We start from the raw sequence: 26,199 nt of genomic DNA on the forward strand, positions 1-26,199 counted from the left end.
ATAGCCAAATTATTGGTTGTAAGTATCCATACAAATTTTCATATCTGATGATAATGATATCACACTAATAATATCATGCATCCCTAGCCAATATACTAACATGTAAGCTTCATATGTGCTTAAAGTGACTTAAGATAGAGCTTTGGAGATGCTACTGTACTCAGCTTTATACTGCTTACCTTTGGTGCAAGTACAGTATTATGAAAATGAAAAAGCTTCAGGTGGAATATATTACAAATCATACTCAAGGTACCAAAATGGACAAGGGCAAACAACTTGTTTTTCTCTGATAACATCCCAGCTCTCCATGCTACAATTAATGGAAATTCATGAGTAACTGGTCTGAGCCTTGAAACTCAGACTAAGTGACACACAATATTTTTTTTGTTTCTGGAAACATTAGAGAAACCTTTTTAACAAATAACCTGTGAATATAATGATTTAATTCCTAGTTGATATTTCACTGGTGTCAATGTGTTGCTGTCTTTGTCTTTTTATATATTTTATATATAGCATGTATGTTTTTCTTATATGGATATGTATCTGAAACAAAGACCAAAACAATCAAAAGTTGAGACAGATAAAAACAAGCAGTGTTTTTCTTACCTGAGCAGGTCCTAAGGTCAGGCATGAGAGCATAGCCCTCACTACAGCTGCACTCATAGCTGCCCTCTGAGTTAGTACAGTGCGTCTCACAGCCTCCATTCATGATGGTACATTCATCAATATCTGCCAACAAAGGAAACAACAACAGTTTACACACCCATATCCCAATAATTATCACATTATCAAGTGTTGGCTAATAATTCAGTGCAGAGAAGTTAACTGATTAATTCAGTTTCCTCAATACTCAGCATTGGTGTTTGAATTTGGATAAATTATGCTCACCAACGCATCCCTGTCGATCTGGTGTTGCCTGGTAGCCGGTGTCACAAGAGCATTGGTAGGTTCCTGGCATGTTGACACACTGTCCATTTTTACACAAGTTGTCACTGAGCTGGCATTCATTCACATCTGACAGGAGAAAGGAGAGTTATGCATTAAACATGATGTATTATGTGTCAGTAGCTTCACGTCAGGATAAAAATGCAAAAATCATTACAATTATCAAAATATTAATGACTATTTATTTTTTATCTATCTTTTTGTAATATAAAATAAGTCTGATGACAATGAAAACTCTGATGAATGAAGTTTTTGGACAGTAGTTTGATATGTTACACCATGTGATTTCATGAATGTATTTATGTGTGTGTGCTGTATGATGTATGACACACCTTCACAGGCCGATCCGTCTGTGCTGAGTGAGTGTCCAGTGGGACAGTCGCACTCATAACTCCCCTCTGTGTTCAGGCAGGTTCCTCCACGACACAACAGGGGGTTCCTCTCACACTCATCAATGTCTGTCCAGGTGGAGGAGGAGGAGAGGGCAGGAGGGATGAGGTAAAGAGGGAAGGAGGAAGACAAGGATAAAAAAGGGGACAACAGAAAAGATCATGAATATAATGAAAGGTAAGTTGAACCACCATTGAAATGAATTCTTGTTGTGGACAATAATTTAAACGCTGTTTGAAAAACACTTCTTTATAAATATTGAAATGTAAATGTGAATTAGCCTCCAGCTTACCCATGCAGTTCTTCATCATCATGAAGCCACTCTCGTAGCCCTCGAAACATTCACACTCAAAGCTTCCAGGTGTGTTGACGCAGGTACCATGACCGCACAGGTCAGGGGAGATCCGGCATTCATCAATGTCTGAAACACGGAGATACAGCGAGGGCTCGCTCACTAACAGCTCACTTATTTGCTGGATGAAATGACTGAATAAAGTAGAATGGGAAATGTTGACTCTGATTTGTACCTGTACAGTTTCTCTCTTCAGCTGTCAGGGCAAAGCCGCTGTTGCAGCGACACTTGAAACTGCCGATGGTGTTCCTGCAAGTTCCGTGAGTACAGAGACCCTGGAACACCTTACATTCATTTACATCTGCAGAGGAAAACAAATATATGAATAAGTTTAAAATAACAGTGATCATAAAAAGAATAACAGAATTAATTTTGCAGAGCACTGACAGTAAAAGCTTGACTTTTCAGAGGGTCTTGTGATGCTTTCACCCCTTACATGTGTGGTTTACAAACTTTTTTTTTAGCAAATATATAACAAATCGACACATGATTTGGATGAGAGTACTCAAACTATAGGTGTGAAAATCCCTAAAAGTCTTTGCACCTTTGTAGAACGCCCTGCCGGTCAAAATGTCGCCTCTGTTGGCGAAGCCCGGCCCCCTGGGACAGATAGTCCTGTACTCAGGTGTGCCTGGTTTGGGACACTCCTCACAATGGACTCCCCAAGCAGCACCCACTGAACAGCAGCACATGTCCACACGGTATCTCCCAGGCAGAGTCTGACCACATTCATCCTCGTGCCATTTCATGTAGCACTGCTCACTACGCATATCTAGAAAAGTTGGTAGAAAACAAAGTAAGCTCTGTTTTTATTTTTGGCTTTATTGTGCAGCAGCATGAAATCTACTGGAAATAACAGTTTAAATGGGGATTAATGGTCAGTGTGATTGAGATGACCTTCAGTCCTCTTACCCACACATGTGCGTCCGGAACTGTCCAAGGTCAGACCCTCAGCACATTCACAGCGGAACGAGCCTTGGGTGTTCAAACAGCGGCCATTTGTACACACTCCAGGGAACACTTCACACTCATTAATGTCTACAGGGAACAGGACAGTTTAAGAACCATGATTACATGGAGGAGCACACACAGAAACACACATTCTCTGGTAAAAGAAACCTACAGGGAGAACATAAAGGCACACTACAAGGACAAAAAGATTGAATAAATTCATAGGAGTGCAGAAGGTTGGTCACCGTTCATTAACTTCTCCAAAGGTCTTACCTTCACACACAAGGCCCTTCATACGAGCAAACCCACGAGAGCAGGCAGTGTCTAAGGAGACAACAGAAGATGAAGGATATAGTAAAGACATTTTTATATATGGGAAGTATATGTTAAGTCAAGCAATGTGTCTGTTTTACACTAACATGGCATCTTCTTGTTGAACAAAAAAACCCTACAAAATCTGAAATGCCCCTTTATTTCCATGTTCTCCTTGCCTCAAAAACCAACAATCTAGATGACTGTTTAAAGGTTTAATTAATAATATAACCCTGACATTAATATAAGCAGTATTTACTTTGTGTTTGGGTACTTACCAATCTCGCAGGGTTCACATGGACTTCCCCAGGCGGCCCCCAGTGTGGAGCAGCACTCAGACTTCAGCGTGGCTCCATTGATGTTGACCTCACAGCGGCTGTCTTGTACCGTCAGCCAGCAGGTGCTCTTCATACTGTCTGTAGTGCAGACGCAACAACAGAGAAGATCATTAGCACCCTGAGTTGTTGTTTCGCTATCATTGTTAACAAAGATAGCATTTAGTAATTACTGGGTACATATTTTAAGTAGAGCTGTCAAACAATTTTTTAAAAACATTATAAAATTATTGAATCTCCTCAGAAAAACACAATTATTGGCATTGTTGACTGCATGTTGAAAATGAGATTATTTCACATTTCAAAAAAGTCCATGTTGAAATTGTGAAACAATTCTTTTCAGTGACTTGATTTGGTAATCAGATAATTATATATATTAGTGCTGCTCTGCTACATGGGTGTGGTCTGACACTATGGCTTAGAAAAAGGAAACTGCTTTAGAGGGTTTACTCTAAGAACTACAGTGTTTAACACTGTTATTCACTGCATACACTATATATGCAGGATTGCATGTACAAAATGACTCACTGAAGCCCACTTATCCATGGTTAATATGACAGCATTTACACTATCCATGAGCTAGTTGCTCTCTGTGTAAATATGCTAGATTAAGGTTAAAATTAAGCTAAGACATTTTCTCAGTCACCTGTTCTTTGATATGCTTTGACATTGTATTTTATACTATATTCAGCCCAGAATACTTTACTGCCTGTTGCGATAAAAAGTTACTTTTGTTTTTAAAGACAACAATGAACTTCTGCTTGATCTAAATATAAGTTAACCTAACTACAGAAGACCCAGAATTAAAGTTCAAGGTTGTGTCCAGGTTGTAATGGAGACACTCGCCTCTAGTTAGGGCTGTAGCATCATTCCTTGTTATTTTAGCCTATTTTTTTTATATATACATATATATTTCATGCCCAGGGAAAGTTTACAGTTAAAAAGAGCTTAGTATTGACAGATATAAAAGCAGAGAAAAAAGAAAAGAGTACTTTTGGTTACCTTTGCCATCCTGAGGGGGGTGGGGTGGGGGTGGGGTTGCTGTCTGTATAGAGGCTGAGAAATCAGTTGGTATACCTGCATAAACACTGTTTTACACTGCTTATAATGCCTGACTTGTCCACTAGCATTACTGTGAGTTTTTTATAGTTAAATGAAACAATCAAAGAGCAGCTGTGTCTTTATTTTTCCATCAAGTTGGAAGAATTAAAATGCTACTTTGGCTTAACCACAGCGAGGCCTACAGGGACAAAACAGCATGAAATTACTGCAATTTGATCAAATTAATCCATTAATTTCAGACCTTAATTGCGCTCAGATCAACACACTGACAGCCCTAATTTTGAGCTCAGCAAAAACTGAGTGCAGCTTTTCCAGCAGCAAACATTAAACTTGCCATTCAGCTGTACTTGTAGAGCCCAAGAAAGAAATAGCTAAACTTACCAAACATCTACCCACATCTCCACTAGTTATAAAAATGTCAAATGTCAGACAGAAACCTTTCTGCATGGCACATAAGTGATCACTGTCAACCACTCTCGCCATAAACTTGTCTTTGACCTCACATGGAACTGAACAAATCATGAATCATTTATTCAATCTTACCCAATTTCACTCCTTATGAACTGTAAGAGTGTACAGTCATAACACAGGCACTCTCCCTCCAAAACCACAAGGCCACCCAAACATAAACCACAGTTTGCGTTCCCTTTCTTCCCCTGCTGAGTTTTGGCTTTAAAATGTAAAACAAAAATGAATCAAAAGTGAGGAATTTGTGGAGCTCTGACAGAGCTCATGTTCAGGCTTCATGTGTAAGTATTTATCTGTTGACTCATTCTCCCTTCCAGGTACAATAACATCTATATACTGAGTTAGCATGTAACCTTACTGGAATGATTTCCCAAAACTATTAAACTTCTGCAGAGAGCTTTACATACCAAATGCCATTTCAAATCTACAGCAAATGTCAATGAAATAAAACGATCTCTATGTGAACAAGGCTATGCATGCAAGAATTTTTTATCATAAATTATCGGTTGATTATTTTGCCCAACATCTGAGGCACATACTGTCTCTGGATGGCCCCATGGACCCCTGAACTGTGAAAGTGCTTTTTTACAAAGGTAATGCACAAAATTTGAATTGAGTAATTACACAATAAGGCTTTCAGCAACTCTTACCCACTGACACTTGTGTGTATGTGTAGCCATTATCTCTTACAAGCTGTGTCTAGGACCCCCTCTGCTTCTGTAATTTGCATCAGGCATTTTAGGGGAGTGATGCCTTACCAACACAGATGGTGTTGGTGGAGTCCAGCTTGCTGCCGTGCGCACACTCGCAGTTGAAGGACCCGGCCACATTACGACACGCTCCATTGATGCATGGGCTGGATTCACATTCGTTGATATCTGAAACATATGCAAATGCACCTTAGGTCAGGGCTGAGAGGGATGATTCAAATGGATCACCATCTTTATTTGGAGCTTCCCAAGAGCCACATGTTTACTGGAAACTAATGCAACACATCTGGTAATAATGTCACTGCATAATGACCTTGATTGCCAGAAAAGACTGCAAAATGCATGTGGATCTCCAGCAGCACGCACAGAGGATTGTGTTAGTGTTTCAGAGAGAGTGTGTGTGCATACCCTCGCAGGTCTCTGATTCGGGTTTGAACACAAATCCCTTAGGACAGGAGCAGGTGAAAGACCCAGGAGTGTTTCTGCACAGGCCGTTGTCACAAAGCAGACGGTTCACCAGACACTCATTAATATCTGCAGGAGAGGGGGGGGAGGAAAAGAAGGAATTAAAGATATAAAATGTAAGGTTTAAGCAAGTAAAGATTAAAAACACATATTTCATTCTAGCAGTACTCTTCATAACCTCTGAGGCTACAGCATAACAACTCCAATGAGGAAATGACCTTAGAGTCGATGCTAGGCTGACATAAATTCCTAATACTGGGCAGAGATCAGATCCTTATGTCTGAATGGAGCTCAGCGAAAGTTTAAGCTGAAGGACTGTTTCTACTCATAGATTAGTAACCATTCATTCATACAGTATCTCTCCCTTTTTACATTCCTTCTCTCTTTCTGCTCTGTTGATCAGCTGATCTCTTAGGTACTAAGCTAATTAGATTCTGCTTCAATCTCATTTGACCAATCATCATGCACCTGACATATTTTGAATATTCTGTCATTCTCTCTTTCACAGTCAGCCTGTTGTTTCAGTGTGGACTCTGCAACCCTCCTCCACCCCAGCCACCTCCATTCCAGTTCATTAGCATCTAGTCCAGATCTTCCCAGGTCTTCTTATTATCTCATCCTACATACCTCTGTCTCCTTCTCCAAGCCACCTTATTGGTTCCTGGTCCAGCTTCTCTGAAGTCTACTTCTTCTGTGATCCCGCATCCCTCATCACCACCAGTGTCTTACCCTAACCCAACCTGCCAGATGTTGTCATGATTGCAGATCCCAATATTTAGGTGGAGTCGAATCTCAACATCGAGCTATGGTCAGATCCTGATGTCAGACTAAGAAAAGGCGACCAAATCACTTGTTTGGACCTTCCTTTTCCAAGCTCATATCCTGAATCCCAACAAATATTTATCAACACTTATATGTCCAAGTTTCTCATGGGCAATTTTCTAGTTTTAACCAACTTAAATACCAAAACAATGCATTACCCCAGCAACTCTAACTTGTCTGTATGTCAAGCAGTGTTGTTGCCAAGCTTGTTGCTATTGTATCAAACACCAAAACCATCATTATTTCAGAGGTGATTCGTCAGTAAATCAACCTTGGCATGCATCCATTGCTTAGCTAACTCAGATTATCATAATGGCAGGACCTGCTGTGAACCATCAGCTACCCTGGCTGTCATGATGAAAACAAGTCAACATTTACCAAAGAACTCCAGGAGAAGTACAACTTCCATCAGAAAGTACTGGGCAAAGAATATATGGCTTTACACACACTGCAAATGCCCACTTCCAATCTGCCGCAGTGGAGAGGCAGATGTAGAGAGCCATAAAAATTAAAATTCTTAAAACTAGCAAACACAAGCTGTGCAACAGGCCTACAGTAGCACTGATACTGTGTGACCTACTTCAGTCAAACGCTGGTGACAACCAACTTAATAGAATAAATATGTTCTATTACACCAATGCAGTCCTAATGTTTTGAGTCTACTGTCATCATATGATTACATTTGTCAAATACAGTTTGGTTGATCTTCAGAAACATGATTTTCCTCTGCTGAGGCACTTTCCATGGTGTTGAAAGATGCAAAAGTAACAAAGCATAAAATTACCATGGGCTGGTGATGAATACCAATGTAGGACTGAGATCAAATGCCAACAATGGGCTGATGTCAACAACAACAACAATCGATCAATGTCAAATCCAGATGTTTTTCTAACTTTTGAATTTAAACGCTGGTCTAATATTAAATCTCAAAGTTAAGTTGACATCAACTGTGGCTGTTCAGCTGATACTAGATAATGATGTTGGGTGGACATCAAATCCCTACATTGAGCTGATGTCCTGATATTTGGCTCACCTCAACCAAGATGATAAATTAAGCTCAAATCCTGATGTTGAATTGATATCAAATCACAACATTTGTTGGATGTTGTATCCCATCATTGGGCTGATAAAATAAATCAAATGTTTAACTACTGTCACATCAAAGTTTCACTGATTGAAAGAACCATGCTAACTCATCTTCCTACTGTTTCAGACTGTTGTCAATTCAACTCACCAACACAGTTCTTTCCACTGGTGTCAGACTCGTAACCGATGTTACACATGCAGCGGTAGCTTCCTCTCAGGTTTTCACAGATACCGTTTTGACATATATCCGGGTCCAGAGCACACTCATTGATGTCTATGAGAAGGCAAGAATTATGAATGTAAAGCTTAAATGTTTTTCTAGACGTTACATAAACACTCATGAAGAACAATCTCACCTCTGCCATCAGTGGTAATGCCAATACCACTGCTGCAGACGGCCTGGAACTCAGCTTAAAAACACACATAAGAATAAACAGAGTTTTTAATAATTTCATGACCCGGGGGTTTCCAAAAGTTAAAAAATATTTAAAGGCAGGACATTTTTTTTTTTACCAGAGTTTCTGGAAGGGCAGGGTTGGCATGGCTCTCCAAAGCCGTGTTCAGGATTTGCACAGCAGCACTCAGACTTGGTCACGGCACCGGGGAAAGGACGAGAGCATGTGCCCATTTTTATGGCACCGTAGCAGGTGGTTCTCATGTGTGTGTCCACACACACTCTCCCGTCTACATCAATAGCCAGGCCTGGAGGGCACTCGCAACGGAATGAGCCTTCAGAGTTGATGCAGCGGCCGTTCATACAGATGCCAGGCGTGACACACTCATCTATGTCTGCAGGAGAGAGGGAACACAATGTAAACATCAAATATGGAATTTAAACTAAGGTTTATGTGATTACAGATTGTGTTATAATTAGAACTTTTACAAGGAGAATTCCTCCACAGTTGACTTCAGAAAATATTCAAATCATTAAACCATTTCCTCTTTAAATTGACCTAAAGCTTCTTTCTTCTGGTGATGAGGGAACACAATGTACACATGGCTACAGGCTATGAGCTAAGGTCCATGTGTGCAGATGGTGCATGTTAATTAGTGAATTTAAAGGAGAATTCCTGCACAGACAGCTCCAGAGAGTAAACCATGAAATCATTTCCTTTTCAAAGTCCAAAGCATTATTTGGACTGAAACAAGTATTTGGGTTATGCACCTGTGTTGTCTGTGTTATGGTGTGATTGAAATGGAAGGTCAGCTGCTCTTAAAACTTCCAAACAGACAAAATTCATCTCTCCCTTGGTCTACTTTTGGATTGTGTGAAGTAGAAACACAGAGATGTTTCAATTAATCCAGGTTCTTAGACAAAACTGTTCAAAAACCAGGTCAGGAAGAGATCTGCAGGATTCTTTAAACACCACATCAGTCATAACTGTTCTGAAGGCCCTTGTTTGACCCAAGACATGATGCCTCTGTTCATACTTTACAAATCATTCATACCGGTGCAGTAGCGTCCATTGGGTGCTAAAGAAAAGCCAGGTTTGCAGATACACTTAAAGCTGCCATCCTCATTGATGCACATGCCATTGAGGCACATGTTGGTGGTGGCGCACTCGTCATGATCTGGAAAGGGGGGGATACAAAATAAATCAGGCCACGTTTGTAAAAGTGTGAGTTCAAGTGCAGATCGACTTGTTTCTGTTTTGGCTCCTTACCGACACAGTTCTTCCCATCAGTAGTTATTTCAAAGCCAGCGTTGCAGACGCACTGAAAGCTTCCCTCTGTGTTTACACAGCGACCATTGCGACACATCACTCCATTCATTATACACTCATCAATGTCTAAAGAGAGGAGAGCAGGGAGAGAAAGGGGAGAGAAGATACTTCATTTAATTAAAGTGGGTTATGTGTGTGTTTTAATGGCACATGTAGAAAAATTATACCAAAGAAACATTTCGAGGAGGATCAAACTTTGACGGCTTAAGCAGAAACATACCAATACAAGCTTGTTTGGACAGAGTTCCTTGGTAGCCCTCGTGACATTTACAGTGGTAGGATCCAGGTGTGTTGACACAGTCTCCGTTGGTACATGGTTTACTCACGCATTCATCCACATCTGGAGAGAGAAAAATCACATAAAAACATGAACCATCATACCTGGCACAATAATAGGCTGGAAAAAGCAGGTTTTTTAAATTTATATAGCATTTTCCTGCAACATCCACTTCCTTCTATGGACAGAAGATGGCAGTGCAGTGCATGAAATTAACAATGGGACTTCAATTCTTCTTTCAATGTATCTGCCTACATCTTCCTGTCTGTGGTTATGAAGAACCAACTTAAGAATTTAGTATGACGCAAGAACATCAGTCACTTGTTAAAAAACAAGTTTTTTACTACCACTTCACTCTCTTAAATGCATTTTCAATTTATCTTTAACTTTGTTCATTTTTCTGCTTATAATCCTTCATCCATTTCTAATCCTTCTAACATTTTCCTCTAATTTTTCTCTATTGCTTTAATATGTATTTACTTAATTATTCATCATAATTAATCTAATTTGATCTTTATTTCATTCTGTTTTATGTGATGTGATGTTGTTTCTTCTTTTAATCATCATTTTGATTACTTTTCCAAATTGAACTGCTGACTTTTTATTAATCTTCCAGTAGCTCTCTGGACATGTTCATCTGAAAGGGTGACTTTTTCCACTTTTATTTGTGGTAATTTTGGCTGTGTTGCTATTAAATAAAGTTTTTCCCCATTTCTTTTTTTTTATTAATTCTTTTAACCAACTTGAGTCCTGTCTAAAACTACCAAATGTGAATATAATGTTGAATATTTGGGTGATTTTAACCCTTTAAATGCCAGTTTGACTACAATAACTCATCAAATTAAGAAAGTTTGTTTTCATATAATTTTGAATGTTTTTATATAATTTCTCAATTCATGCTTTTTACAGTGGGCATTTTTTTCAATGGCTGGCTTATCAGGGTAGTGCTTTTGAATGATACTGGAGGGCTTTCTGCCTTTCAGAATCTGCCTGCTGTATTTTTAGGGCCCAAGCACTGAGTGTTTGCTGGAGCCCTGTTATAATCTTAGGCATTTTTTTCTCCCTTCGGCCCATTTTCAGGGAATTTGGTTTGTTCCTATTGGCATAAAAATTGCTAAACACCTCGAGGTTTGAGGAAACACAAGGTCAAAATTTATTTCAGACATGGACGTGATAAATTTGATGCTATCGTCACCTTTTGTGATTTGGCATAACACTGCTAAAAGGCAGTTTTAGCTAGATTTATGAAAATTGCTGCACAGATGCTGCTTGAATGGATCTACAAAAACAGAGAGAATTGGGGTGTTTGGGACATTTTCAGGGGTCATACTGGGATGAAGTAAACTAGTTTGATTCCTATTATTTGCACTTATTCTAGTCTTTCACAATATCTTGTAGACTCCTCTCTGTTTGCCTGACTGTTGATGAATATTCTGATATCTTCCTGAGTGCTTTGTAAATGTCTGTTTTTAAAGGTGCTGTGCAAATTATTACTACTGATACTATTTTAATAGTGTGTGCATACTTCTTACCAATACATTCCCCACGAACATCCTGTCTGTAACCCATGTTGCACTCGCAGCGGTAGCTTGTGGGTGTTGGGATACAACGTCCATTCAGACACAGGTTGGTGAAATGTTTGCACACATCAATGGTTTCGTTCACAGACACAGTTCCTAAAAACAGCAGGAAAGCATTTAAATACACCTAATCAAGACTATAATGCGACTCAATTACTACATATTAAAGTGTAAAGGATACCCACCTATCAGAAGGCCTCCTCCATTACCTCCTAAGCCTCCTCCGTTACCCCCAAAGCCCCCACCGTTTCCTCCAAAGCCTCCTCCACCACCTCCGTTACCAATGCCTCCGTTTCCATTACCATTAGGCACACTGGGGAACTTGAATCCATAGTTGAACCCATTGCCATTGGTGTTAGGGAAATGTCCGTTGGGGTATCCATGAGGCAGACGTTGGGGAACTCCCAAAATACACAACCGCCTGAACTCGTCTGAAAGAGACACAGAGTTCACAAGGAACAAGTCAGTGGATGCAGTTAAAGTTGATCATCAAAATCATCCAGACTGAAAGGGCACCTGTTGCTTTTTAAAATTAGACATGTAGATGATCATCCAACTGAGTATTGCCTTGACCAAAAAAAATTATATACTAGCAACACTCCTGTATCTAGTGACATCATGTCTTGTGTCTCTTTCACTTATGTTGGAAAAAAACAAATGTCTCAGTGTCTATTATGTGACTTTTTGGGTTTACTACAGCACTGCATATATGTATGCTTTCACTTCATATGACAATAACAATAAATCAAAAGCACACATCTTATTTTGGCGGTGCCAGCAAAAGAAGATCAGTAACAGATCAGCTATGGATCACAAGGTCTCACGCAGAGGAAGAGTGCTCTAAATTCCTGCTTGACAGAGGAGATGATGGGTCATTATCTCGGCACAAATCTCTTCCATCTTTCTCTGTTTAGCTTGCACTTATGACATCATGCTTATCAGTCAGCGTGGATGCTCTTCCCTCTCTGTCGCACACACACAAAGCTCTCTCTAATGGCTTAAATCCTGTGTGCTTTATTATGACTGGGTTGGCTCATTTGGCACTTGTGAAACATTCATGCATGTGTGGCTTTATTTACTGCATGAGCTCATGCCAAGTCATAGACAAACTATCTCAGGGGCTGCCAGTTTTGTGTCAGCAGAGGAGGAAGGTAATGAATGTTCTGTCCTGAGTTAAAACTAAATCCAGTGCTTTATTAGGGATGACAAAGGGTACATGATGTTAGAACCATGTGCTTTAGTCAACAACTGAAACCTTGCATGTTACCTTTGTTTCGTTGTGTGTACTCACCAGATCCCCTGACAGGGCACATCTCAGGGATTTGTCCCAAAGCCCAGCAGCGTCCTGTATCACAGCAGCACTGCATCTTGGTGAACTGACCGGTCAGCTCTGCAGCACAGCGGCCGTTAGCCAGAGCAGAAAAACAGGTGCCCACGCGCTGATCTGAACAAAAAATAGACAAATTAAACAGTCAAGACCAATCACAAGGCAGGAAAACCTATTTACAGACACAGATCTTATCATTTAAGAAAATATTTTACATATTATTGCAACCCTTTCGGAAATACATGGAAAATCTACAATTGAACACCAGATGCTACCACCATATATCTCTACTGTAAATCAGCTTCTGTTGTAAATAATAGTTTACTCTTCCATGTTGGTTCCTAACCTGGAGATTGCCACCAATCTCATGGAGAGTTATGAGGCTCTGTCTGCTCTGAGGTTTCCAAAGCTAGATTTGCACATATTTGCTGAAATAATGAGCTGATGACTGAGTTTATTTAGGTCTATTCTGATGAGAGTTTATCAGCTCCAAGGAATAACAGTTGAGAACTGGTGCTCTAGGGTGTTTCCATGAGGTGTAGGTGCAACAGAGAAATAAAGGCACAACCAAGTCATACTTTTCACCAGAAAGGGCAGCTAAACACTGCATTCAGCCAGTTGCTGAGTCAGTGTTTGAATTAGGGCTTCAGGTAACAAATTAAGTACCTTTTTAACCACTAACACGTCATTATATGTGGGAAAAGGTTACAGGTAATCACTGCTCTTAAAGTAGCATTACTTTAAGTCACTGGGCTGGCCTGGCAGGGGAGGAAGCCTCTTTATGGGCAGGCAGTGGGAAAGGTTGCCTGGGGTCTCGACAAACTGCAGGAATCTGAAGGGCCTCCAAAAGGGGGTCTTATTTGTTACAGTTTTCCAGGTCAGGGTCAGTGGGGCAGAGAGAGAGGGGGCTGTGGTTCAAAGAGTGTGTGAGGAGTAAATGGAGGAGAAGACAGGGGGTTTCTGGGTATTTTAGGAAAATACCACGAGAGGGGAAAGCAAGCACGTGTATCATTTTGGGAAGTGAACACTATATGTGAAAAGAATAGTGAGTGCATTAGTGGGGAAAAAAGGGGAGAAAAAGGAAAGGCAGAATGAAAGGGGGAGGGAGGAGCACAAGTCGATTAACTCGCTAATGAGCCAGCAGTCTGGAATTAATCAGTTCCATGTGGAGCAATTCTTGCCAATTAGATAGAACATGAGGGGCTGCGCTGTGTCTGGGAGCACAGAAAGTACAGTACTTACACATTAACAGGCAAATACATAAAAAGTCAAAGAATATCTAGAAAAATTTACACAGAAAATGTGTAGATACAAACTAAAATACAGCAAATACACTGCAGTATAAATGTTAATGCATACATAAAAACATAAACCAGAAAACATCCCATAAGTCTGACAGAGCTGCAGGGCAGTTGGAGGTGTAGAGGGAGGGGGTCAGGGTTTGCTGATGAGGATGATGAGGACTTAAATTGGATCCAGACCGTGGTTTGTTGCTAGTGTTGCTCCACTTCACGGACATATGCTTTCATTTGGTGAGGTGTTTTTACAGACTGACTCACTGGACAGGTCTTATTTTTTGTTAGAGCTTCCACTGTGTGACAGCGCATTACGCAGTGAATCCTGTTAGGCATCCCCCACAACCCCCCACAGCTCCCACCGGCCTACTTCACCACAATCCAGTACTGTGTACCTCAGAAAACACAAACCTCTACGCCTTGATCCACACATCAAAACTGTACATCCTGCTTCTTAAACATGAAGGCGAATGAGAAAGACATCAGCCCATTAAACACTACTCACTCTTTTATTACTCTGAGATCTAACCACAAAAAAGACAAGACAGATCAGACGGTGTGGGAAGTTTAATCAAAGTGTGAGTAACATCAGAGAGGAAACATGCAGTGTCTACGACATCTGTGATTCCAGGCCCTGGTTTGTGTCTAACAGTCACTGTTGTCTTACTTAAATTAATTAACTGAGTTATTGTAATGAATTCAAAAAAAGGGATATAGGTGATTTTTTTCTGCAGTTCGTGAGGTGATGAGACTGCATGCAGATTTAACAACCATAGCACACCTGTGGAGGGCTTCCAGGGCAGTTTAGGACTGTATCTGTCACAAATGGAGCAAACTGCGAACCTAAATCCCCAGAAAAAGGTGCTGTTTTTTAAGCGGAATTTGTTTCAAAGAGGTAATTTGTTAGCTACAGTGTTATCTGTAACCACCAATCTCCTGTATCAGACTTCCTGGTGAGGGACTGTGTCAATAAGCACCATTTTCAATATAAAACCAACATGGACGTGCTCCCAGGTGTCTATTTCCCTATACCACTAAGCTTCCATTTAAAATGCATTTACCGACAAGTCTACAGAAGAGAAAAAGCTTAGAGTCAAAACTGTCAAATTCATACCAGGGTCATTGTGTCAGTGGGAATGATGTGAGCCCAGTATGATGAGCTGAGCGTAGCTTAAGTTAGCAGCCAGCTCCACTAGCTTTCATTCCCCTTTTAGACTCATATAGCACCTAATGTGGTAACTTTTCTTCTCCGTTAAGTAGTTATACGTGAGTTTAACCCTCAACAGCCTACATACAAATTTATTCTTACTTTTTTGGTAAAAAAGAAACCGTCTTATGCTATTTCTACACTATGCTAACAGCTTAGCTCTACATGTTTATGTCCGGTGAAGTCCTGGGGAAAGCTCTGACAAGAAAGCAGCGGCCTTTAACTGAAGCTACACCACATACTAGTAATGGGAGGTTTCATTATAGTTTCAAAAGACCATTTGACCAGGATTTTAGGCCTGTGGTTTTAAAAATGATATATTATTTGTTTAGCTGACTCGTAAATTAATTTGATAAACAAAAGTAAACCATTTAGCAAGCTAACTGCACGCATTCCTCATTATGCGCTCACAGAGCTGTCAGTTGAAAATAGTTAAGCTTACTCATCTCACTCATCCAAACAACTGCTCCCTCAATGACCAATCAAAATTAAGGAGGGCAGGACTTCTGATATGAGCTTTGTCAACAATACAACAACGTCTGAGAAATACCGCTGACTCATCTTTTTGAAGGTGCAATTTCCAGGTCTACATCTGCTGTATAACGACAGGATTCCTTTAGAGTGTGTCAATGTTTGCTTAGTTATTTTTCCTTTAATTAAGTAAAATATTGAGCTCACTAAGCTAGCATCCGCATAGATACAAGTGAGGAGAGCAGAAATCAACTTTGGAATTTAGCAAAACTATAAGCACTAATGAAAACTGCTCTAAAACTGAGAATGTGGGCACTGTCTGTCACCAAACACACTGTGCTCGATTGGCACTGGACCAGCGCATTGCTTCATTTTCATGCTTCAGGTACCGTCCTTAACACACAGTGACAGCAGTGCATCAGTGGTTAAACTCCCCACCAGCCACTGCATGGCCAGGTGCTTCGTACCAGAGATCGAAGCCTTGTTCGGGGATCGCCTCCTAGCATCATGGGTAAGTGAGAAGAAAAGAAAAGAAAGGGGCAGTGGTATTTCACCAGCAGCTGAGGCCTCCTGTCTATTCTACACCTCGAACAAAAGATGGTGCTGAATTTCTTCTTCTGTGCTCTGAAACTGCCTCAAACATAGCTGCTCCTATGGCAGGTGAGATGGACAAAACAACTGTTCTCTAGGGGGAAACACACTGCCAGCTGTGGCTGGCAGCTTCAGGAATAGAGCAGTGGCCTAAAGTGCAGCGGCATGTCCACGGGCATCTGGCTGTTTGCAGGTTTGGGAGTGATTGCTTTGATGTGCGTTGGATGGCGTCATTTTGTTTTGGGCAGCAGGTGGAGCACTGCCCAACACATTGCCAAATTTGAGGATATTTATAAATATATTTCTTCTTGATGCTAAAAACCTCCATTTCATTTTGATCTCATATTTTGATATGCTTCTAATGGATTGTTTTGCTTAAAGTCATGTCTTAATTGTTCATAATGTTGTAAATGCTTTGTCTTTAGCACACTAGAAAGCTGAATCGCTTTATGGCACTACAAATAAACTTGCCTTTCCTTGTTACTGTGGTTTAAAATATCAAAATATTGTTTGGATGTGGCTTGTTCTAGTCTGGTTTTGCTTCACCTTGCTATCTTTTCCTCTGTCTCTTCCCAGTCTGCTTTTTTTCCAGATTGTAAGTGGGATGGAAACAGGCGAAGGATATATGGTGGTTTATGTCTGGCACCTGTTTTATTTGCTCTTTCTTTTTATGTTTCCACAGGCGGCAGAAATACATCTGAAGGGAGACGGGTGCAGGATCCTGATGTCAAGAGATAGGGTAGAAAAAGGTCTAGGTGCAAAGAGGATAATAGATAAAAAAAAGGTAGAAGAAGTCCAAGACGGCTTCTGTTTTCAATTAAAGGAGTTAGAGAGAAAAAAAACAAGCACCACTAAAGGAAAAGAAAAGAGAGGAGATGAGAGAGTAGTTAAGTTCCAGAGAAAACAAAGGGGTTTTCTTCTATGAATCACTGAACTCTAAGCTCGGAGAACTACTTTAGTGTGATTCACACTCTAAAGAAAGACAATCATGTCTCCTAAGGGGAAAGAAGAAGAAAGAGGATGATAGTGGAGAGGGGGAAAAAAGACTTAAATGAACACAGTTAACAGCAGACAGATGGAGTGCTTTGGGTTATGGTGATTGGAGCACTGTGTCAATGTGCGATCTACAATCACTCAGGCACGAGCACAACAGGCTGCCAGGAACTACTTTATTTCTAATGACACCGATTATCTTTCCAGGGCTTTATTTGTTTGTTTTGGAAAAACAGAATTGAATGTGTTTTTCTGAATAAATATTGACAGTTCTCCTATCAATAATCAATCAGATATTTTAGACATTTTCAAGTCTTTATGTAGCCCTTGTATAAACACTACATAACAAAAGTGTCTGATTAAATTCTCTGCATTACTGAGCTCAAATTCAGACCGTCTTAGTACTTAAGCACTGCAGACTCCAACCTTTGTGCCTGGCAGAGGACCCATGTCTTGTGTCCTGAGATGCACTGACCTCGTGCACATTGCCATGTCTATATAAAAAGAATTTTCCCAGTTTGGCATGGAATAATTTGACTGGCCTGCATGGAGCTCTGACCTCCACCCTTTTCAGCACAAAGCATAAAGGTCTTATCAAGCATAAGCACTTAAAGCTTTCTTAGCTGCAAATGAACAATCCCTGCAGCAAGGTTTTCTTGTGGAAAGTCTTCACTGAACAAACAGCAAAACAATCCCACAGTGTTTCAATATTCTGATTTCCACATACTTTCCAGGCTTATTTGTTCCACCCTGCTGAGGTTATTGGTGCCATCTTTTGTGCTCCTCTGTCTATTTCCTCTTTGTTTTCCTTTAAACAACACCACATGTCTGATACACCAACGTTAAATGATCCACCACATGACAGGCAAACCCACACACTGACTGTCAGATCAACTCTGCCATGTTTATGTATGTGACCCATGTGTAGGCTCATGAGTAGTGTTCTTCTTGGCCTTTCTGAACAATCTTTTCTCAAAATGTTTCCAAAATAAAACTAGATATACTCTCTGTTTCTTCCTACACCTCATAGATATTTGACTGCATGACCACTAAAGGTTTGTTTGATACAGGAGCTTTTATTTTGGCGGGGTAGGTCTGGGGCTCTGAGGCTGATAGAGTGAAACAGGCCGACCCGTGAGCTGTCTGTTTCAGGACTAAATCTTGAACTAATATATTAACACCTGGCTGTGTTTCAGTATGGCCGCTGTAAGGGAAGAGGATCGCAGGAATACATTAGCACCTGGTAGTGTTTCATGGGACATGTCAGAGAAGTATGCACTGTATGGGTGTCAGCATGTGTTTATAAATGAGTCACAGGGGGGCTAAACTGAAGGAGATTGATGTTGTCAGGCCCAAAAAGTGTGTGCAAGTTTGTTTGTCTGCATATGGTAACTGCTGGCTCGCTTTACTCATCAGAGCTCCACCCACAGGAAGCAGTGATGGAGGGAGGACATCAACGTCCAGATGTGAAGCCAGAAGTGTGTTTAGCTGGCCAGGGGGCGAGGAAATTAACTAAAGAGAGTGAGAAGGAGAAATGTCAGAAATGTGTTTGTGTACTTGTGTGAGACTCACCCACACATCTGGAGCCATCTGTGCTGGAGATATAGCCTCGTGGACAGGTGCAGACGTAGCTTCCAGCAGTGTTGGTGCATTCCCCTCCATCACATACACCAGAAATGGTGCTGCATTCATCGATATCTGAACCACACAAACACAGAGAGACAGCGTTAATACCACCAGCAACTAACACGTTTATCAACATTTATGATGGTTTGTTTGGAAAGAAGCAGTAGCACACTTCACTAATGTTTATGCACCGGAAAAACAGTTTCTGTTTGAGGAAAAATCAAGTGACTGTAAAGGCTCTGTGGTTTAAAAATGTAGTATTACTCTGCTTTTATATATTCTGGTGAGGTTTGACATCAGGCTTGTTTGCCACAACCACAGGCACAGGTGGTGACCCACAGTGTTGAAGATGAAGCCAAAGTGCAAAAAAACTGTAGTTCCTCCAGTGTCCACTTGAGACTTCATCCAAAAGACCCTTTAACACCCATTCTAAAATGACCTTTTGGAGGGCAGAAATAAACACATTTGCAGCCTGAATCAAAATACAAATGTGGTCTGAATAGTTCATGTCTTGGCTGCTACACACTGCAGTGGGGATTATGTGTTTATAACTAATTCATTTTGATGATATTAAGGCTAAAAGTTGTTCATTATTACGGGCTTGGTTGATTTGACTGACAGGCAGGCACATTGTAGCTGTTAAGACCCAAGGCCTGTCTCAGCTTCAGCTCTTGGCCTGCTACTAAAAGTAGCTTGTGACATATGGCATTTGCTACTAGGGGGGATCAATAAAGCCTGTCCAGAAACCAGTGGCTCACGTCACTAGGGCCGGCACTGTCCAGTTGGTTGGTTGGTTGGTTGGGCATTAAAGTAGATATCAAGTAGAGAGTGAATGCTAGTAGTCCAAAAAAAGCATATGTTATGTTATTTCCTGATTGTTTACAGCAAAAAAAAATCTTGGAAACACATCAATAAGTTGACATAAATGTGCTGGAAGCTGCAAGATTTTGTCCATATTAAAGTGGGCTTCAAATGTTTTTGCCTTGTCTTTGTCACAGCCTCTACCCTCACTGCCTGTTTAATTATAGTGGCAAATACATTTTATTAAGTACCCATAGCATCTTGTTTAAACATATTAAAAATAGTGTATGGTACAGACAGATAGAGAGTGAATGAGAGAAATATCTCCTGGTCCCTAAAAGTTTTTCTTTACATCAATTGGGTCCTGTTAATCATTATAGTTATAAGATGAGACAAAAACAATTATCCAAGCTGATTTGTGATCTTCCATTGGCCAATCAATTGTACAGCATGTTAGGGTAACCCCAATGGACCAAGTTTTTCTTGGTTGACTCAGGCCCTAGACATCACAGATAGACCATGTCCATGTCACATAGTCCATGCATGTCCATGACGGAAGCCCTCAAACACAAACAAGGTGTGACTCTGTTGGAGTCAAACAGCAACTGCACTGACCAATGATTTATTTATATGTTCAAAAATGGAGCAAAGCCTGTAAACTACTTCAGGCTGACAACTTGAGCACGCTGATTTCACACCTGACATGCATCAAAATCAAATCACCTGACGAACATCATCCCAATTCAATGGTCTATTTAAGCTGCAAGATTTCTGGTCCCTCCCTCTGCTCTGCAATTGCCAGTTATGCCTTAATTCAGCATAATTCTCCTGCTATTCATGTTTGTCTTGTAATGTGCCTTTAGAATGTATTCTCCCCGTTGGATGTTTTACCCTTTTACTGAGTTTATAAATCATTCATAGTCAATGTAATAGGCTTTGTGGACAAAGAAAATATCCCAAAAAACCTCTTTAATGTCAAAATAAAAACAGATTTCTACAAAGCAATGTTAAATTAAACAAACATATTTAAGGTAAAATAAGTGATTGCCTGAATATTTGCCCTGTTTAAAGTGGCCTTATTCAACAGAGGTCCAGCCCATTGGTGCTAGTAGTCTCACACCCCAAACTTCCATATACAGCGTGTACGCCGCGGAACGCTGGCGAATCAAACTGCGGAGTACTTCGCTCCCTCTCTAGTCTATCAGAGCATTTCCATAGCTAGGGGCTCTAGACTGGCAGCGGCGCATGCCTGGAACTTCGTTTCAGATACGCTGCAGGTCTATTTTAGCGCCGGCCACTGCCAAACCTTGCAAATTCACTGTTGTTCAGAAAGCACCAACCATGGAAGTCACAAGCGTAGAACATCCGGTACTTTGTAAATAAAACACAATGCACGGACTTCTGATCATAAATCATGAAAGAACAGGGAAGTAAACTTTCCCACCGCCAAGAACAGTTATTCCAACTTTACGAAGCACTGAGTTAAACACACGGAACAGCTAAGTTAGTTTCCAGGGAGCTGGATGCTACAAACACCGCTAACCCAGGTACAGCTCACGTCTCACACATACCTTTTGGTGAACTCTAGTCCAGTTTTGAGTTTTCATTGGCTTTCTCTTTGCCACTCCCCAACAAAGCTTGACTGGTGAAGAACATGGGAAATAGTTGTATGCAGAGTCTCTCCCATCTCAGCTGCTGAAGCTTGTAAGTCCTTCAGGGTAGTCATAGGTTCCTTTGTTGCCTCTCTCAACGGTCTCCTTCTTGCATGGTCACTCAGTTAGTACGGCCTGATCTAGGCAGTTTTACACATGTGCCATATTCCCTCCGTTTTTTGATGATGGATTTGACTGAACTGCATCCCCTGACTTATTCTTTTGAACAACATTTTCTCTTAGTTGTTTGGAGTGTTCTTTTGGCTTCATTGTGTAATGGTTGCCAAGAATACTGATTAACCAGTGACTAGACCTTCTGGGCACAGGTGTCTTTATATTACAATCACTTGAGACATTTCACTGCACCCCCATTTAACTAGTTGTGAGACTACTAGCATCAATTAGCTGAACCTCTGTTGAATTAGGTCAGTCATTTAAAAGGGGGAGATAACCATTATGCAGTCACTTATTTTACTTAATTTATATCTGTTTAATTGGCATTACTTTGTAGAAATCGGTTTTCACTTTGACATTAAAGAGGGTTTTTTGTTTGTTTTTTGTAAAAAAAAAAAAAGCCAAATTACATAGGCAATGACTGATTTATAAAATCATTAAAAGGGTAAAACCTCCAAGGAGGTAAATACTTTTTAAAGGCACTGTAACAGATAAAGCCATAATTCAGAGTTAACCAATGGTAAATTTCAGGGAAATTGTTCAAGGCACAAACAACCCTGTGAACATTGTAATGCAACTTAAATTTATTTAAATGACCCTGAATGCGGCTCGATTATTTGGTAAATTATGTGTCAACGAGTGAATCCAAACCACCACTGCCAACTACAATAAAACAAATGGGCTGATTAAGAGAGAGACCCCTAGTGAATACGCTCACCTAATTTAAACAGGCCACAGTTTGACTCAGAAATATGTACAGTGTCTGGGAGCACCTGGTCACGTTGCCTGGCAGGGCCCACCTTTGGGTGGTACACTTTATGATGGCATTAAGTTGTATTACTTGTGAGGTGCAGGCTCATAGCTCCATGACGGGGGGTGGGGGGAGACGACTTAAGTGAAGTTCCAGAAGGTATTGGGTTTTTATGATGTGTCACGCTTATTTATACGCATTCGTAATTACTGCACTACTGCGGGGCATAATTACAACAGTACAGTGTGTGTGCCCTTTACCTTCCGTAGGGGTGTGTGTTTGTCTTCTTTGGAGTGAATATAAAATGTTTCTCTTGTGTGTTTGTGCTAGTGTGGATGTGAAGTGTGGCCTGCCATGGGAAGCTAACGGCTGTTCTTCCCCTGCTGACTCCTGTCTGACAGCAGCAGCAGTAGAAGGCCTAGGTGAGGCTGTAAAAGCCCAGCCAAATAAACCTTGTGTCAGCAGCAGCAACCCGCCAGACATTACGCTCCACACAGACGTAGAGCTTTGGGACTGAATGTGTGTATGGAAGGAAATGTGTGTCACCTGGATAAAGGTCTGTCCCAATCTGCCAAGAATGAACACATGCAAACATGTAAGGATCATTTATATGTTAAAAACTTCACATAAAGTGTAATTTAGCCAGTCTCCATTGTTTCATGCTGTGTGAAACAGCCTGTGCATGTGTGTATTTGTACAACATGAGTGCGTGAGAATCCGCAAGTGTCAGAGCGACGGGGAGGTCCGTGCATGTAATGAGAAAGTCTCCCTGATGCTGTAAGTGTTTCTTTGTTCAGCACTAACAGCTGGTTTTAAGCCAAAAGGTTGTATTTATGGAAGGAGAGGCAGAAAAAAGCAGAAAGAGAAGGAGGAGGAGGAGGAAAGGAGAGACTGAACTAACAGCAGGCTATAAAACCAGGTGCCTTTTTGAGCCCCAAAGGATCAGACATCAGTGACATCTTAACTGCAATTCATCTTAACTGCTCAAAAAACTCCCTCATTTCCCCCTGAAAGCTCGCAGTGAGGCTGTTTGTTCATTATCTCAAATAAAAACCTTCCCCAGAGGATCGGCTCTGATTGTTGGGAGATTTCCCTAAACATGGCTTTCCTGATCCTTGACTCTCGTAATAAAAGTTCTTTGTTTTTACCAAACTTTCTCTCCCCTGACTCTGCATGGGTAAATGAAGAAACCACAACATTATACTAAAACCAACCAGGCAGCTCGGACATCATTTTTAACTAAAACACTTAATAGCTCCATTATTTATGAAGATCATTCTTTGAATTGGGGAATTTGAACATGGTTTGCTGCTACTTTATCACCTTTTTGGCCTTTCATGCCAGGTGTGAGCTGTCCAAATGAAGTAGCAGCAGCTGAACAAGCAGTGAAGCTGAAAACACCCTCTAAAAGTGTCCCTCCATGTCATTCATAAACACTTTCATATGTTTGTTGATTCTTATTAAATGCCGTCATGTTTAACTTTTGACCTGGAGGACTTACAATAAACAACTCAAAGTTCTGGCAAAAAAATCCAAATGTTTTGTTCAATGCTGACAAGATTCATCTGCTGTTCAATCAACAATCAATCAGTTCTGAGAATCAAGTTGGTTCAAGTATCCGAAATGGGAAGATTTGTTTCAGATAAAATGAGAGTTTGAGTTGAGATTTCTTACTTCTCTGGGTGAAATGTGTTCATTTAAAAGTATCAGAACGGTTATCCATGGATGAAAATAATAAATCACAGCTGTAGTTATGTTGTGACTATTATCGCTTTTGCTGCATGAAATAACAGTCTTAATAAAAACTGGAAAGAGACCGACTGAGTGCAATTTAAGTTGCACTTCTTTTAACCTTGGGACACCCTCAGGGTCTCCAAACCAGCTGTTGTTTCTCTTCTTCCCTGTTTTCTCATTAATCACAACATAATCAGCACTTAGCACACACTTTCAACACGGCCAAGTATTAGAACTCGTAAATTTGGTTGGGGGGGGGTAAGAGGGCTGTTTATTCATTTATTTATTTATTTGAAATAGGAAAAGTGCACTTTAAATAGCATGAACATATAAATAAGGCTGAATGAAATCACTGCTTGATTTCCATCTGTAGTCCTCTGGTTGGTTGGTTGTAGAGAATGTAGGGATCATGCAGCTGGGTCACTGTTACCAAATATAAAGGAAAGTCTCTGGTGTGTTAAATATATTTACCCAACAACTTTCATCTATGATGTAAGAAAACTGTTTGAATGGCTTGTTAATGATTTAAAAGGGAGAAATATAGTAATCTAAGGGAAATGAAGAAAAGCTCCTTAAGTTTTAAAGTAAAACAGACAGAGATATTAAGAAATGCATGGGAAAAACTATCAAGATCCATATAAGTTAGCAGCTGAGGACTAGATTACGACTCTGATGAACCACCAGTCACATATCAGGACACTTTCCATGAATTTAAATGGAGCTCAGTGGAAGACTGTTTCTTACTCATTCATAAGTCACCACTTGTTCATTTCTCTCTCTTCTTCTATTCTTTCTCTATTACCCCCTTGATTACGGATGCTCACTCTAAGTTCTAGGCTAATAAGATTCTGCCACAGCCTGGTTTTGAGCAGTCGTCAAGCTTCTGTCATATTTTAAATCTGTTGTTCTCTCTTCTGCAGTCAGCATGTCTTTTCAGTATGGACGCTGCAACCCTCCTCCACCCCAGCCACCTCCATTACAGCTCATCAGCATTTAGTCCAGATCCTCACTGGTCTTCTGCTCATCCCATCCTGCATACCTCTGTCTCCTCTTCCAAGCCACCTCATCTGTGTCTTTGTCTAGCTTCCCAGAGGTCTACTCCTCACTGAAATTATATAAAACCGTGGAAGCTCAGGTGTAATTTTACATTGGAGGGATGCAAAATGCGATACAGCAAGTTGGAAAACCTAAACAACGCAGCTATACAGTTTGTGTTGTCTCCAGCTCCATAAAAAAGATCAGATAATCCTTTATTGATCCCCTGTTGCCTCTAATGATGGCTCGGTTGTATCTAGTGGAGATGCATCAACCTTCAAGGAGAGCCCTCATCCCCAACCCTTTTTGTGCTATATGGTAACAATGTGACAGTGACTCAAGTATCTGCACCCAAATGACTTATAGTTCAGAATCTTTCTGAAATGGCCTGAACTGTTGGAATCCAATCAAAACGACTAGTTAACCTGGGAATCTGGTGACTTATAGCTTGTTGTGAATTTGAAGGTGGGGATGCAAGTTTTAAGTGAACATTAACATTTGTACTCTTCCTATATCTGCTGTATGTGGCTAATAAAAAGAGAATTTAGGTAATAATTCATACACTGCTGCAGTACAACAGGGAGCTGAGTAGAAAAGATATCATCTGGCTGGAGAACTTTAAGAGCTTTCTGTAATCCTCCCAAAAGACTAACAACACATCGGCCGAAGTCCAAGAGACACAACCCCTGCCTGGCTAACCATCAGGCTCTTTAGGCTGAGCATTGTTTGAATTCCAAAAAATCAACACATTGTAACGTGAATCCACTTTGCGTGTGAGTGTGTGTGTGCTTTCATGTGCATGTGTTTATGTGCACATGTCCAGACTGTTTAAAGGCTGAACATGTCGTCACTTTTCAAACGCCCACAGAGAGTTGTCAACTGATCCCACCAAACCCACAGTTATCATAAAGTGCACAGTCCGTGACTGTCTCACCATCAACTCAACAAAATGTAACCTAACATCAACTTTATGCCCTGCGTATGTTCGATATGTGAGCATACTGAAGTAATCTATGTAAAGTGATATATTTTGCAAAGCACTTTATATTATCTACCTCCTCCC

General features: G+C 40.6%; 1 protein-coding gene across 1 annotated transcript in view; it reads right to left on the bottom strand.

Moving 5' to 3' along the window:
• Positions 1 to 26,199, bottom strand: part of fbn2b (fibrillin 2b) — a 102,117-nt gene that overhangs the window by 22,956 nt on the left and 52,962 nt on the right. The window contains exons 9-29 of the mRNA XM_041791265.1: positions 18,936 to 19,061; positions 12,771 to 12,923; positions 11,665 to 11,910; positions 11,432 to 11,575; positions 9,843 to 9,962; positions 9,563 to 9,688; positions 9,348 to 9,470; positions 8,412 to 8,687; positions 8,255 to 8,308; positions 8,047 to 8,172; positions 5,934 to 6,059; positions 5,574 to 5,693; positions 3,229 to 3,366; positions 2,912 to 2,962; positions 2,600 to 2,725; positions 2,232 to 2,459; positions 1,863 to 1,988; positions 1,628 to 1,756; positions 1,278 to 1,403; positions 889 to 1,014; positions 607 to 729 (exon numbers count right to left, since the gene is read on the bottom strand). Of these exons, the coding sequence (XP_041647199.1) occupies positions 607 to 729; positions 889 to 1,014; positions 1,278 to 1,403; positions 1,628 to 1,756; positions 1,863 to 1,988; positions 2,232 to 2,459; positions 2,600 to 2,725; positions 2,912 to 2,962; positions 3,229 to 3,366; positions 5,574 to 5,693; positions 5,934 to 6,059; positions 8,047 to 8,172; positions 8,255 to 8,308; positions 8,412 to 8,687; positions 9,348 to 9,470; positions 9,563 to 9,688; positions 9,843 to 9,962; positions 11,432 to 11,575; positions 11,665 to 11,910; positions 12,771 to 12,923; positions 18,936 to 19,061 (2,913 nt within the window). The remainder of the gene's footprint in view (positions 1 to 606; positions 730 to 888; positions 1,015 to 1,277; positions 1,404 to 1,627; positions 1,757 to 1,862; positions 1,989 to 2,231; positions 2,460 to 2,599; positions 2,726 to 2,911; positions 2,963 to 3,228; positions 3,367 to 5,573; positions 5,694 to 5,933; positions 6,060 to 8,046; positions 8,173 to 8,254; positions 8,309 to 8,411; positions 8,688 to 9,347; positions 9,471 to 9,562; positions 9,689 to 9,842; positions 9,963 to 11,431; positions 11,576 to 11,664; positions 11,911 to 12,770; positions 12,924 to 18,935; positions 19,062 to 26,199) is intronic.

The sequence above is a fragment of the Cheilinus undulatus genome, linkage group 7 (genome assembly GCF_018320785.1).
Source record: "Cheilinus undulatus linkage group 7, ASM1832078v1, whole genome shotgun sequence".
Classification (NCBI taxonomy): domain Eukaryota; kingdom Metazoa; phylum Chordata; class Actinopteri; order Labriformes; family Labridae; genus Cheilinus; species Cheilinus undulatus.